The following is a 16,266-nucleotide window of genomic DNA, read 5'->3' as shown; positions in this document are numbered from 1 at the left end:
ATTTGTTGCAGGTTTGGAGAACATATGCGGGAGGAGGACGAGCTTCACCAAGAGGATTTGATTGTCCATTAAAAGGTACAGTGTCCTAGGGAGTTAAATTAATTGATTAACACATCCTATAAAAATGGTGCCTAGCAGAGGAAGTGTCCATGGATGCGGAGGATGTGCGAGTATGCTTCCCAGTTTTGAGATGCTCACGAAGGACATGTGCCTACATTGAGCGAACTTTACTACCACTCAAGAAACATAAAATACAAAATTATGAGTTTATGATCAAAATTATATTAAAGCCTCATGTTTATTAAGGTTAGTTTTATTTTTCTTGTTATGAAGAGAGGCGATGCCTGGAGAGGTAACTGACACCCTTCAGCCTCTTATAAATTTAAATGTAAAATCAAACAACAATATATATTCCGGCAAATTTTTACATACCCGCATTATATATTTATGCACTTTGATATATTATATTCCTCCATTGGTAAAAGGGATGAAATTTTGAACCAAGCTCCTGGGTTCTGGATTATTGAGCAAATTTTTAGGCGATTCCAAAATTGAAATGTATTGGATGGATCATCCGTAAAGAGTGTCTCTATGTGTAATCTTTATTTCCGGCACAATCTGTAAGTGTATCTATTTTTATTTGCATTGGAGTTTTAAATTATTATTAAGTTGTGTCCTTTATAAATATTTTTATTTATTTTCTGTAAACATTTTTAAATTCGGATTAGTGGATTGGGTCATTATTGCATTTTAAATTTGATATACATAGATATTGTGAAATATTTAATTGTTTCCGTATTTATGTCTAGTTTGTCTCCTTATCACAGGAGTTAAAGCGCATTCTAGACTAGTTTAAAATTGCATTCATATAATTGATCCTCGTGTTTGAATTGTTAAAATTGTTCATAGTTTAAATATATTGAATTTTATGAAGTTGTGCGCTTCAACTTATAATATTGACTTTGATTGCCCATTTAATAAAGCATTGGTCTTTATATTACTCTTGATTCATAATCCATATGCTGGCAACTGTTCCATTTCTTTCCATTGAGGAATTAATATATTCATTTGTTGCATTCATTCTTTATTTAAAACACTATCACATTTATTAATTTATTCATAACTTTCAAGTTTAAAGTTTTTCTATAATTCTTGCCATTAGGAAAACATTCAAAATATTCATGTTCTAATCAATCTACTATACGTGTCTTGGATCTAAGTGTTTTGTCCAGGATCAGGTACACCCACCTTGGTTTTGCAGAGCCAAAAGCGCAGGGGATTTGGATCGCATTGATCGATCCTGTCAAGTTGGCCTTAACTGGTTGGATATCTTAGCGTTGAGCAAGCAAGGCTCGTAGGATTCAAATCTGCGGTTTTGGGAACCGACATGCCTTTTGGAGCTGGAAATTGGTTAAATAGGCCACATCGGAAGATGATAAGCTCGACACGTAGTTGCATGGAAGTTATCTTTTTGAAACCTTCTTTTCAAAAATTGTTTTAACTAGCTAAGTTTGACAACTGTTTTGTAATCGAGATGGTTGGGGTTTGATGGAGGCCTCTCGGAATTTAGAACTATATATGTTGGAGCATAAAACTGATTTAAGTGTTAGCTTTTAGATAGAAAAAGATAGTCTTAATAGTAGTGTGAAATTTTATCTTTTTGATAGTAATCAGTGAAAAGTAAGGAGGATAATTTGAATGTTGGTTTTAAGACTTTGAGCTTGAAGACTTACATTTATATATCTATCAATACATATTATAGTTTGAGACTTTGTGTTTGAACTTGGATATGATGGGTACTTTGTGGATCATTGTGTCAATTATTCTCTGACATTGATTACTGTTCTAAGTTATTGTTGTTCTTTGCTATCATGATATTTGATGCATTTAGAGTATCTTGGTTTTTCCAAAGTTTTATTCAACACTAAGAAAACTTTGTGTTTCTCTGTCTCTGCATATTTTTGAAAATTCATAAATCTCTCCATCGTACCTAAGGGTACACAAGAGATCCTCAGGTACTTTCAGGTAAAAGTACGTACACGTATTTATCTTTCCTTAAATCTAAATTCATTGGCAATCTTATTAGAGGGAGCTATACCTCTCAGAATTAAGAGGGAAACAATTAATAAAATGTTTACCCAGCTATTGTGAACTTCATTGATTTCCCATCCTGGGCATAGAGCAAGTTACTTAACTTTCTAAAGGGGAGACAATCTGCTTGCCAACAACAACCTACTTCTTGATGTGTAATTTTCTTATTAGCTTTGATTGGTAGTCATGTGGAAGATGACTTCTTTTGTGGGGGGGATAAATGTAGTACATAATAAATTAATGTTGCAGTTAGAGCAAGTTAAGCTTTGTTGGGAAAGGGCAATTACGAAGCAAGGGGATGAGTCCGTTGGTTTTCCCAACCAACCGACCATTATATAAGAACTTTGGAATATGGATGTTGTACTCAAGTTTTTTTGTAATCAATAAAATAATAATATTTCCTTGCCAATTGGTATTCTGATAATGAATGTTTTGTATTATCGGATCCATGTTATATTTTGTATATTATGCATTGATAACCATTCTATAGGAGGCTTCATCAACTATATTCTTGTGATAGTTAAGAGGAAGTATTTAAGGAATCCCTACCAATCTTATACATGTTAATGTTTTGTATTGTAGAGTTTGAGACTCTTGTAGGAAAAGAGTTTCAGCTATGATTTCCCTTCTTGTGCGATTTTGAGACTCTTGTTGAAAAAGAGCTTCAACTCTGATTTTATGAGTTATTATTCATGTAAAATTAATAAAGTTGTAAGAACAATCTGATAGGACTTTCACATATGAGAGATTCATAGTGAACATCATGTAGAGTGAGTCCATGATGTCACCACATTGAGAGATTCCATGATGAGAGTTGGAAGTCATGTTGAGAGTCCATGACCATATCATGTTGAGAGAGTCTATGATAAAATGCTGATTGTAAACCTTACTAACTTGTCATGTTGAGAGATTCTATAACAACATCACGTTGAGCAAGTTTGTGATGAAAGTTGATTGTGATTCTTCCACATTTGTCATGTTGACAAATTCCATGACAAAATCACATTGAGTGAGTTCGTGATGAAAGTTGATTGTAATTTTTGCGGGTTTTTCACATTGAGTAATTCCATGATTATTAACAATGCGTAAATTGCTCTCCTAGTGTCATGTTGAGAGATTCCATAACAACATCATGTTGACAGAATCTTTGATGAAAACTAGTTGTGTTTCTTCTAGGGTTTTCATGTTGAGCGAGTCCATGAATTATATAGGATCTATGTGATTAGATTTTATCATTGACATTTTGGTTATAGGCTCGTGTGACTATTTATATAAAGATCTCTATCTTGCTAAGAGGGAGTGTTGGAGATTGTAGCTGCGATTGAGATCTTTATCTTTGGGCGTTAATACCATTATAGTCACCTTTAGCTGAGAAGGACATTTATGATAAATTGTAATATTAAATATAAAGACATGTGTCATACAACATGCATTGAGGCATGGAAATACTAAGAGTTGTATTTGGAAAAAGAGATTTATGTTTTGGATATTGAAGATACCTTCGGCTGTAATGTGAAGAGTCTCTCTTTATATATATATATATATATATCGCATCAAGTGAAAGGCATTGTACACTTGAACATTTTATTATCAATAAAGGAGATCTTTTGTTGTGTGGTTGGGTTTTTACCTTCATTTTGAACGGGTTTTCCAAGGGTAGTCTTCGGAGTCTTTTGTATCTATTTTGGCTATTGCTTACTACTGTTTATCTTTAAATTTCTGGGCAAATATTCAACAGCTAAGATGGAAAAATCCACATAGCAAAAAATAGGAAATTTAAATTGGAAAGAAATAATCAACATACCATGTTATTCTGAAGAATAAAGTCCACATACACATCCACAACCATTAAATGCTCCTTTAGATCTGAATATTGTGTGATAACCTGCACAAATATGATTGAAACAAATAAAAACAATTTTAGAATGCTATCTAAATCTTAATAGACGTAATATATCATTTTTTCCAAAGCAAAAGTATTACAATCAAATAAATAATCTAATTAACAAAGATATGAAATAAATAAATCATACATTCAAAATATTTGTTTCAATCAGAAGTGGTTTCATGGCAGAGCCTAAAATGCGCATAAATGGTCCATCTGAGCATAACCATAAAAGGTTTTATTTTAGTTCCCTTCAATTTAACTTTATCCCATCACTACCTGATTACAGCATCGGTGTGAAGAAGCAAATAACCCTACACGAAAAATGGAAAAACCTAAAACCCATGATCAAAATACTAAAAATCCTTCAATGGGATTTGATGAGGAAATACCCTCAGAAACAAAATAAAGACAAGCAATGAATCAGAGTGGTACCATAGATGCATATATTGCAGATTTTCAAAGACTTATCAAAGAGGTGGTTGATGGTTCTCTTTAGTGAGGGGTTGTCAAAACCTTTCATGGTTGTGTGAAAGCCAGTGAGCCTCCTACTCTTTAGGATGCCATTAAGAGGGCTAGAAACATGGAGTTCTCTACTCCAAAGGAAATAGATCAATCTTAGTGCCCTCCAACTAAGAAAGACAAAAGACCCTTATAGAATGAGCCTAAAATCCAATCTTGTCAAATGAGGCCATATAATGAGTTAAGGAGTATTGCTTTTAGGTGCACAGGGAAAAGAAAAGTTCATTACATAGAAATGGTTTCTAACAATGAAAAGAAGATGGTAATGGACAAGCAATGAACATAGTGACTCAAAGGAAGAATAAATTGATTTGTGGTGCAGGAACTTAGCGATTTAGTGCAATGGTGGGATGTGTTTACTGTGATTTACACCAAGAGGATTCCTCAATTGAGCATTTCATTGAGTAATTGCATAATGACAGATGATTTTTTACGTGGTAGGCATCACAATTCCTTTGGGAGCGTAGTGGTTGCATTCATTGGGCAAGTCTTCCAAAAACTTTTGAACAATGAAGTTAAAATTCAAGGATAATACGAAGAAAATGATTCTTTGTGGCATGTCATATGGTGCACATAGAGTTGTTACACCATATAACTAACACTAAAACCAACAAGAGGTGCAATGGTTTAGCCGATAGAAAGATATATCTTGATTTAAAGAATTTCAACAACAAATTTAATTGCTGTTGTTTGGAAACTATGATAATTCTAGCAATTTTTAAGGTGTGTAATTTTGTTTTTAATAAAGTCTAGACTAATAGTTTTCCCCTTATAAAAAAAAGGACAAACCCTACTAAAGTAGTATTTCTTAACAAATTGAAAATTTGCTTTAAATTTTACAATCACATCACCTTATCTTTGAAAATCTATATGTTTTATAGTTTGAAATGTAAGGTCAAAGTGTTAATATATTTATTCAAAAAGAGATAGTATATGTAAATTGAATTATTATTATATAATATTGTGTTAAGAAGACAATACATATAATCTAAAACCTAAAATACGCAAATGAAGAAAATAAATTTTGTAAAAAAGGAAAAAAAATTGTCACGTTAATAAATTCTAAATAGTAATATTAACCATATAATATTAAATCAAAATTTAAGTGAAAGTTTAATTATCAAATTAAATGTAAGATTAAAAATAATAATTTGTTTAACTTATATAATATTCTACTTTTCTTAGGCAAGAGCCTACAACACAACGATTACTTGTGAGCCTCTCATTTGGGAGGTATTAGGTTCGAGTCTACTCGAGCTTAACAAATTATAATAAAGACAACAATAATTAATCTCAACAAATAATAATTAATCTAGGCTTCGGCCGATTACCTATCCAAAAATATATATTCTACTTTTCTTGTCATTTCAAAACTTATGAAATTATTTTACATTTGATAAATAAACAATTTTTCTACACCATTTACAAATATGTTTACTCTTAATAAACATTTTAAAATATATTAAATCATATTAGTTTAAAAAATCTATAGTTTATTTTGCACATTTATTAAACCATATACTGTTACAATTAGTTGTTTTTGAATTAAGGTAAAAGTGGGTTTTTAGGGGACGTAAAACCCCGTACAAGTAGATTTTACCAGGGATCTAGAACCACATCAGAATGGAACGTTGCTATAGAAAATACACAATAAAGACAAGCAGTCCAAGAAAGATAAGTGACCTGCAACCCAAAAGAAATTGACAAAATTGAAACTGGCTGCCCTAGGAAAAGCCATCACACCAGACTAGCTAATTAAATAACCAATCCCTAGAAACTAGAGACCATTGGGGTATTGAGGGTCCCCAAGCCAAAATTACAAAGAGTACGTGGCTCCCTAAGCCACGTGACCAAATTGGTGGAATCCCTCAAACATGTGCCATTAGCATACCTGATTTCCACCCAGGGATTGGAAAATCTCAAAATTTGCCTACTACTGAAACCGAAAATGTAATGTCCCCACTACTTCAATCATTTCTAATTGAGATTGACCTACATAATTTGTTAGCAAACTATAAAATTTATAAGGTTTAATATATATAAATTCACTTGTGTCTACATAATATTCAAGGATTCCTTCAAATTAGGATTTCTAACCATCTGGGAGGATCCTCTCTATTCTCAAAGAATGGTCCTCGATTATTCCACAAATCATCCTTGAGCTATTATTCAAGTCAAGCTTAGTAATCCTCTAGGAGGACCCTCTGTGTTCTTGTAGAACGATCCTCGGTTAGTTAAGCATCATCCTTAAAAGACATCTCTAAAGATCTACAACATTCGCTTAACAAATCCACTACGCTTCCCTTTAATAGATTTATATTATATTAAATGTAATATCAATGCTATTCCTATATTTCAGATGACCTAAATTTATTTATATTATCTCTATTAAAAAGCTTGATTTTGGTCCTTAAGAAATCTTATATTATAAGTCATATAAACTAAAGAAATTAATATTATTATTAAGTATTAGTAATAGTATCATTACAAATTAACTAAATACAACTATATATTTCTTACAATTAAAATATTCCTAAATATAACTAACTACTCCATATAAATAAATATTCCTAACAATACTATTACTACAAGCTTTACATACATACCTACTTACCCTGTTGGGGATGTGGGATCCTAATTTGTTGTATGGCAGTTCCTTTTACCATGCACTCGTTGTCCTTTTTAACTTGTTGACCACCCATGTATAAGGGAAGAGTACAAAACCAACACCCTATTGCTTAGACTTTTCAAACCATCCCTTTGAAAGTCTGTATCTGTTGCCCCTTTAATTTGTTTGACATATCCTTTTAATACTATATGCCATTGTAATGAACCCTTTTTGGGGGTCCATCATTTATTTACAACTTTCCTTTTAGTTATATTCTTTTTGCCATATTTTTCCGATGATGCCTTTGACAGATGCTAAATTTCAACACTCACACCATTGAAACTAAGAAAGAAAGCTGCTCCATTTGCCATGGGATGCTGTAATGACCTGTTTAGGGCAAATTTCTTATTCGCTTCTCCTTTCTTATCGATAATCTTTCTTGGTGCTCATGGTAGATTTTCAGATTTATTCTTCAATGGCAATTGCTGATAATGTGTATTCTGAACCTGCCGGTTAAAACGATTTTGGAACTTATATGTCCGTATGCATGTTAGTAAATCAAATCTATGACCAGACTATCATGGTGATGGCTATTTGCAGATTTGAGGAATTCTGATCTATATATTTTGCTTACAGGAATCAAAGTGGAATGGATATAACTAAAATCAATACTAAAAATGGTTGCCAAGTCTGATTATAATTTGATCACTGGTCTAAAGTCCCAATCTGAAGAGATAGAATAATTTGTATATTTCGATGATCTAATCTCTTGAATCAGTTCATATATATATAGTCATACCAATAGCCAAGACATAGGCGGACATGTCTATTCATTAATGAAAGACACGACTGTATATTTAGGAAATCTCTAAAGTCCCGACCCTTAATCGGGTGCATTAATAAACAAATTCCAATATGATCTCCAATCTGTATAAGGCAGTTGATAATTTGCCCAATCTAATACATGATCCATATTATGGCAAGAGTATAATGCTTGATACAAAAGAAATATAATCGGATCGCTTAGAGTTTCATACTTAGTTTGCGAATGATAATATCAGCTCGATACAAGGAGTACCTCAGCAATATAAATTTTATGTCTATCCATATATGTCCGGCTATCTATCCCATATATACTTGGATGATAGAATGGACGCGACTTTAGACATCTAGTGGTTATTTGAATATAATTACGTTTAGTATATATATTAATCCTTCTATACAATATATTCTTACATTTAATATTTTAAATGTTCGTATTTAATATCTGTTGTACTTTGGAAAACACACTTTGATGGTATATATTATAATATATATCATAATTATATTATAATTCACGTTATAATAAATAAGTGGTAATATTGGTTTAACTTATTAAAATTTATATCTTTCATTATAAATGATTTTAATTTGGATAATAATACTCTATAAGGTATTATTATTATTTATTTAACTTCATCAATATAATTATTATAATTACATAATATTAGACTATTTACTTTTATATTTGTATATTTATATTGTACTATCATTTTATATTAATGGTTGTACCATATTTATTAATAGATATAATATTATATTGATTAATTAATCAATTCATTACCTTTAGTTATCAATAGTATTTATATTCAAATGTGATAATAGTTAGATATATCCTCATCTTATTGATTTATAATGTAATTATAACATATTATATATTATATTAATAATAATATTAGTAATATCATTATTCTTAATACTATTACGTAGTATATTTTCTTTATATATTATTTATAATAATATTTAATTCTCAATTATATTATAATATTATCCTTGAATATGTCCATTTCATAATATAACCCATGTAGGTATAAAATTATTATTGGTATTCGATATCATTTATAATCAAAGTATTTATTTGTTATTTAATTTATTTAACTAATTAATATTATAAGTATAATATAATATTTTACATTACAATTATGCTATAATCTTATATATTGTTTTATTTTCATATTGTCAAATATATCACTATTATATAATAGATTATAATATTATTATTCTTAATTATTATCATTGTATAATATGCTATTTGAATATTCATATATCCTTTTAATTTGGGCTCATGACAACCATCTACTCTTTTCATCCTGCTCCCTTCTTATTACCTCTTATGCAAACCGGTATCGATGTGTTTTATTTTATCATGCCCTCCGTTTTATTATATATACATATTTCTTATATGGACACCACCTTTGGTGGTGTCGGTTAAAAAATATATATTAGTACTGTTTGATTGATATAATAATATTTAAATAATATTAGTATATCACAATATATGTTTAACAATGTAATATTTAGTATTAGTTATATCAATTATGTTCATGTGAATGAGATTAACGGTTACAATCAGTTAAAGGGAAACTTTATAACTAACAATTGAAGTCATCATTAATGAATGAAGGAAATTAAAAATCTACATACTGTAGAGTTTCGAAACCAAAATCCGTCTAGGGATGTTTCTACAAAACCTAGTTTAGTCCATAAATACCACTTAGGAACAAATGACAATTACCATCAAATACCATTGTATCAATTAAGGCATCAATTATCATTGTATCATTTAGGGCATCAAATATCATTATATCATTTAGGGCATCAGATACCACTGTTTCATTTAGGGCATCAGATACCACTGTATCTTTTAGGGGATCAAATACCACAGTATCATTTCATTTTCTTTCTATTGCTAATTATGGCAATGACATACACTTAGAAGGTATGCTCATATTCATTATAAAAATAAATGAAAGACAGAAATATCAATCCATCAGATAAACTTATGTCTCATATATAGATATATTCAATGTTTTGTTGGAAGATCAACCTATCTAACTGGTTGTCAATTACATTGACGAGAAGAATTGCTTTAACTAAAGGAAATAACTAAAATGATGATATAAACCAATCATCTTATCTTCTACTCATATAGACATTATAAAGGTAAAATACCTATTTCCGACAAACGTTTGAATGCATAACTTATCTTTGTCTGATGTACGTCCTGACATCTTGTGGAGAGGGGAAAACATTTGCAGGGTCTTAACCTCCCAACCACAGAGCTTAAACCTATCCCCACACTTTCCTTAACTAGAAATGCCCTCCCTACCCGAAATAGACATGGAACACCTTGTCAGCCACTAAGCATCCTGGTACTTAATCCCACAACTCGACTTGACAACAGAGTATATAATTTGGACAACATGAGTTATTTAATGATTCTTTTAAAATGTAATAAATTCATTGAATCACTTCTGATTCTGATTTCATGTTCTTGCAGATTTTCTCTCACCTCTTCACCCTCTTTCAGATCAGGAAAAGACGGATTCAACAAATATACTAATCAAATATACAATCAACAATGAGTCATCAACTTACATCTGCAATTTCAAATGCATACAAAAACAATATGAAAATGGAAAAGTTGACCACGTATCAAATAAAATATGGAGCTCGACTTGATTTCCGTACAGACGACTCTCTAAAATACGTCTCTCAATGCAGATTTCAACTGGGTAAGACTATGACTCAGGTTGTCCTCAAGCAAAAAGAAGTAAATAGAAAATGAGGTGAAAGAGCGGAAGCAAAGGTAGTAATGCAGACTCTAGTTTTTTTGGCTCTCCTGACTTGTATATAAAAGGAGGCATTCGAAAATAATGCAAGCTTCCAAGAAGCCGTGATTCTTGAGCAGTTATAAAAAAAGAATCGTCTTCTTGAGTCACCAATAAAAAATGCCAAGTGTACATTCTCGCCTCTTATAAAGAAATAAATAAATATGGAAGAGAACTCGAAAGTTACTTATTCAAAAAGATAATTTATAAAGTTATATATGTATTTGCGCACATACATATATATATTATTATGATGGCATCATATTTAATATTTATCCAAGGTTGTATCCATTAAGGTATGCATATCTAAATACGTGTATCACCTGGAAGATTATTATCTCCATATCTTCTCCAGGTGTATGCATATTTAGATATTCGTATTTTAATAGATATAAGCTTGTATAGATTTATACTATGGTGTCACCTTATTTTTATATCTATGTGCACGTACATATATATGTATTATATTGAAGTGATGAGAATGTCAATCATAAACCATTTAAGGTATGTACTTTGATTAAGTTAAAATGTTAAAATGTTTTAAAGATTATCAAATAGCTCATGCGTGTCCAATGTGTGTATCATGTTATGCAATCGCTAGGTTCTCAACCATGGTGATTCAAGATTTGTACCCATTTGCCCAGTGATGGTGATGCCCCTATGCCCAATTCTTTTCTAACAATGCTTCCACCCCTTTGACATGCTCCCCTACAAGGAAATTCTCCACAATTAAAATCATATTACCATAACAAGTTATTAATCATAAATGATCATAATAGCTAACCACCTTTTCAATTCCATGAATTCATGATAAATAATCAACTATCTAAAATAGCTTTAAAATATCATCACAACAGTTACCTAGCATGTTATCTTCATATGAAATTATAACGACTAGCCATTTTACCATTATGCAGGATTATAACAAATTTTAACTGTCAACTGACTTTATGTGAACTTCAACAGCTATATGAACATTTTAAATTGGGTCAAAAATTGGGATGTAACAATATTTCAGGTCCCACTCTGCTAGATTACTTACCCTAAAGAAGTATAAAATGTAAATTGACTTGACATACTTCACCTTTGCTATATGTATAGGATTCAGGAATCATCATTACCCTCTTCTCCTTTCAAGGGGAATGACTAGATTTGCCTCATGCAAATTTGCCTTCTTGGCCCAAGTCTTTCCCTCTTTTAGGTTACTTCCTTTATAAATCTTGGTCTTGGTTGTTATTAGAGACATTTTGTGGATGCTTACAATCTCCTTCTTGTTTCCCTCACCAACCATTCCTCCTTGTGAACAAAACAATGGCATGAGATTTCTTGAGGATGCTTATTGCTAAGTGGAATGACATTCATCCCTATAGCAACACCAATCTTCTGAGATTTTGGATAGGATTGTGGATTCATTGTAATCACTGATAACATTGTCTAATATGAATATTGCATTACTTTCTAATTAAATTGTTGTATATATACAAAAAAACCAGAAAAAATATACTTTTCACACTTCTTTGACATACCCATTGTGAAATTGCTAATTTACTTTAAGATATAAAAAAAGTAAAATGTTGAAGAAAACATTAAGTTGACCAATACTCTTAAGTTCACCAGAATTCTTTGGAGGAAATTCAAAGGTGTGTGGGGGTTTTGTTACTCAAAAAGGATTTGAGTGAGGAATGATGGGGAATTATAGCTTCCATCCTTGACCCCTCCAAAAGCTCATGTAATGCAAGTTAAACACCAGATATGATTTGGAAATTATTCATTGCCGTTCATGTTTGCATAAGAGTTGCACACCATTAAAAAACAGTCAAGAAAGAAAGTCTTTTGAATACACAGATTGGAAACAAATTTCCCATGGGGAAACCTCTGGGAGCCTCAATGGAAGACACTAATTTAAAGACAACTAACGGATTTTACTTCGTTGAGTGACTTCGAACCTATGACCTTTTCATATGTCAAGACGAGGGTTTTTTTGTAAATTTGATCGAAGCTATTTAAACATTACGAATTGTCCACGTGTTAATCCCATCAAGGGCAAAAAACAATTCTTAATGTTTCTCTATGAAAAAATTGGCAGCGGTAGCCATCTTCACTTTGATGAGTTGATTATCTTTGACAAACTCACCCTTCCTGGTCACCATTTTCATCTTTGCGGTCATTTTTTATTTTGTCGGCGTCCAATTTTGAATTTCGGTGGCAATTCTCCTACAAAATAGTCTATCAGCTAATTAAAATTTAGACAAATTATAAAATAATAATATAAGTCAGTTCAAAATCTCGTTCTTTGCCACTTATCGACAAAGGCAAAAAAGAGTTTTCTCAGCAAATATTAGAGATAAATTGGTAACTTCTCGAGAAAATATCGGGAACTTTTAAAATGACTTAAATTTAATAAAAAATGCAATTATTTTGTAAAATTCAATAAGTAGATGCATCTAGTGATTTAGTAAATGAGTAGACAAAAACAAACAAGCTAATCTAGATATATATAAATGCAATAAGTAACAAAATCGCATCCTCATGTGGAATCTCAATATAGTCAAAGACTCTAAACTCTAAAGCAAACTACAAATAGAAAAATGTTTTTGTAAGGCCAACTTTGATCCCTATTACCAAATTGGTGTGGTAAATGAAAAGAATACAAGCACAAGGTAATAACTAAAGACTTTTGGGCCAATTCAGCTGGGATGAATACGTGATGAGGAGAATGTGGTAAAGGATATTTGTAAACTTAAATCAAGACATTTGATTCCTACACTTGACCAACTATTAGAGGGTGGAGATTGTACCCATCCATACTATGAAAAAGAGTAAGATGAAGATCCTCCTCCAATAAAATGGTCTAGTTCTGAAACTTATAGGTTTGACAACATTAATGAAGCTAGTTACCAAGTATACCAATTGGTGGGTAGATCAGAAAATTCACAAGCTAATGGAAAAGAATATTGCATTATTATTTGATGGGCAACATGGAAACACATTCTTCTAACGATGATGAAGCAACCCACAGTGCTGAGAAACCTGAAGGTTGAAAGTATAAAAGATAAGATACAGCAAAAACTTCAGCAAGATCAAGAAGAAAGAAGGTTGCAAATGAGAAAAAGAAATTAAATTAGGCTCATTCTTCAGCTTGCACTTCATCCGTAAAGGAGATTGATTTCATGAATCAAAACAGAATATCAATCATTGAAAACGAACCATAAGTGGAGATGGAAATTCCTCCTCCAATTCATGAGCAAAATGCAAAACCTATTGCTCGTAGGAAATCCAGGAAATAAAAACAGTAAGTTCTAACGAGAAGTCTGAAACTTCTCGGCTGATATTTTGGCACGAAAAACATGTAATTTTTTACCTAGCGAAACTTCTTGTGAGAAGCCGGTATATCACTGAGTTCTCTAGGCTATTTTGATCTATGACATAAATACTGATATATCTTATTATAATCATACTAAATATTGCATAATATATTACTTTTAAAAATATGAGAATTAAATATTGTATTAATAAGATATAAAGTAAATATATTATGCAATAGTATAAAATAATATAATTAATCTATGTTCCCCCGAGTTTCTGGGACGGGGACGGCAGGGGACAGCGGGACGGGTTTCCGGGACGGCATTTTTTTTGGCCGATTTTGGGGACGGCGGGGGACGGCAAAAGTGACATTTTTTTTAGTTTTTTTAATTTTTTGTGTGTTAAAAAATTGGGGACGGATGCAAGTCCCCAATGAAGTTTTCGGGATGGGGACGTCCCCGTCCCCGAAACACTGGTTTTTTTGGGGGGGACGCGTCCCCGAGGAACATAGTAATTAATATTAATAATAATATTTTAATAAAAAATATAATTTATATTATTATAATAATATATATTAAATATATAATTAAACTTATTTATATTATTACATTATTATTAATATAATATAATTATCACAATAGGAAATGACTTCTAGAATGAAAAATAAATATCTATATATATATATATATATATAGAATAAAAGCAATGGAAAATGAATGGAGAGAAATATGAAGAATTATCAAAGAAAACTTACGCAATTGGTCTCCAATGGGAAAAATGAAATAAATTAATGGAAGTCCCAATAGAGGACATTACAGCTCGTTCTTAGTTACTCCTATTATTCTAACTTAATTGTACAAGTAGAAGCATCCATAGAACATATGTTTGAAAATATGAAATATAGGAATGTATGAAGGCACAAAGCAAACACAAGGTACACACATAAATGCATTAAGATGCGAAGCATACACTTTAATGCATGAGGACACAAAGTATACGCATTTATACATTGTTAAGTTCTATGTTTATTATTTTACCCTACAAGATGGCAGGATCATGCTCTGGTAACACTTGTAATGTCCCCTTTCGGGACTTGGTTAATTTATCTTAAACTTCTCAATTAGGGTTTGGACTGTAGTGTCCATGATAGGATTGATCATGTATCTCAATAGATTTTAATTGTCATTCACAATCCATCCAACCTTATTAGATTTAAGTTTTTTGTACAAATTATTATCATCCATACCTACCTTATTACTACTTCAACTTAATGAAGGAAGGAGTAAGTGCTATCCAAGTTGCCTAGACACCAATTTTGCAGTGGATTCCCTCAAAGATTACAAATCCAAGACCTTAAGCCTTTCTTGGGAAAATGCCCGCAAGGTGCTCAGTGTTGCTCATCCCCGCTCTATCTTGGGACAAATATCCATTGCTTGGATTTATACAAGCACCTCCTTGGCAACACTTCAGCCTTCGGCAACTCAATTTTGCAGTGGATTTCCTCAAAGATTACAGATCCAAGACCTTAAGCCTTTCTTCGGAAAATGCACGCAAGGTGCTCAGGGTTGCCCATCCCCGCTCTATCTTGGGACAAATATCCATTGCTTGGATTTATACAAGCACCTCCTTGGCAACACTTCAACCTTCGACAACTGGCCACGTGTTTGAATGATGTCATTCTTGGATTTTGCTTGGTTTGTGTCTTGTGAGTCATGTTGTTTGCTTCGTGTCACTTGTACCCTCTGCTTGGTTGCAGTAAGTACTTTGTTTGCGTTTGTCCTCCATTTGGCTTGGGTTGCATTGTTTCATTATTTCGAGCCCCTGTGGTGTGGTGTGAAATTTGCCCTCGACCTGTTTCACTCATGCCATGGGAGAGCCGAATCATGGCGGAGGGAAGGATTGCAATTTGTAGGATGACGTAGGTAGGAGTATGTCTAAGACGAGCACTCATAAATCTGCAGCCGGGAATGTTGGTGATGGAGAAGGAAAGTTGTCTTACAAACAAGTGGTGGCTGAAAGTTCTCTGTCCTTCTAAGAAACAGCGATGTTTAAGGGTGTTATTCACAGACAAAATGTGGAATCAAAATTGCGAGGAGGAGAGGGGAGACGGCATGTAGCCAATAGAGGTGGATTCCCCGATGGAAGCAATGCCACCGCTGGTGGAAGCGGAGGAGAGAATGGTAAGTATCCTTCTCTCGGCCCTA

At 32.2% G+C, this 16,266-nt stretch overlaps 1 protein-coding gene across 1 annotated transcript in view; it reads right to left on the bottom strand.

The window, feature by feature from the left end:
- The window catches only part of LOC149552483 (uncharacterized), a 395,852-nt gene that overhangs the window by 185,904 nt on the left and 193,682 nt on the right, over positions 1-16,266 (bottom strand). Inside the window, exon 11 of the mRNA XM_089788064.1 lies at positions 3,896-3,976. Coding sequence (XP_089644190.1) covers positions 3,896-3,976 — 81 coding nt within the window. The remainder of the gene's footprint in view (positions 1-3,895; positions 3,977-16,266) is intronic.

This window comes from Cupressus sempervirens, chromosome 6, assembly GCF_028749045.1.
Source record: "Cupressus sempervirens isolate cs-2001-9-10 chromosome 6, ASM2874904v1, whole genome shotgun sequence".
Lineage (NCBI taxonomy): Eukaryota > Viridiplantae > Streptophyta > Pinopsida > Cupressales > Cupressaceae > Cupressus > Cupressus sempervirens.
This window is presented reverse-complemented; position numbering and strand designations above follow the sequence as displayed.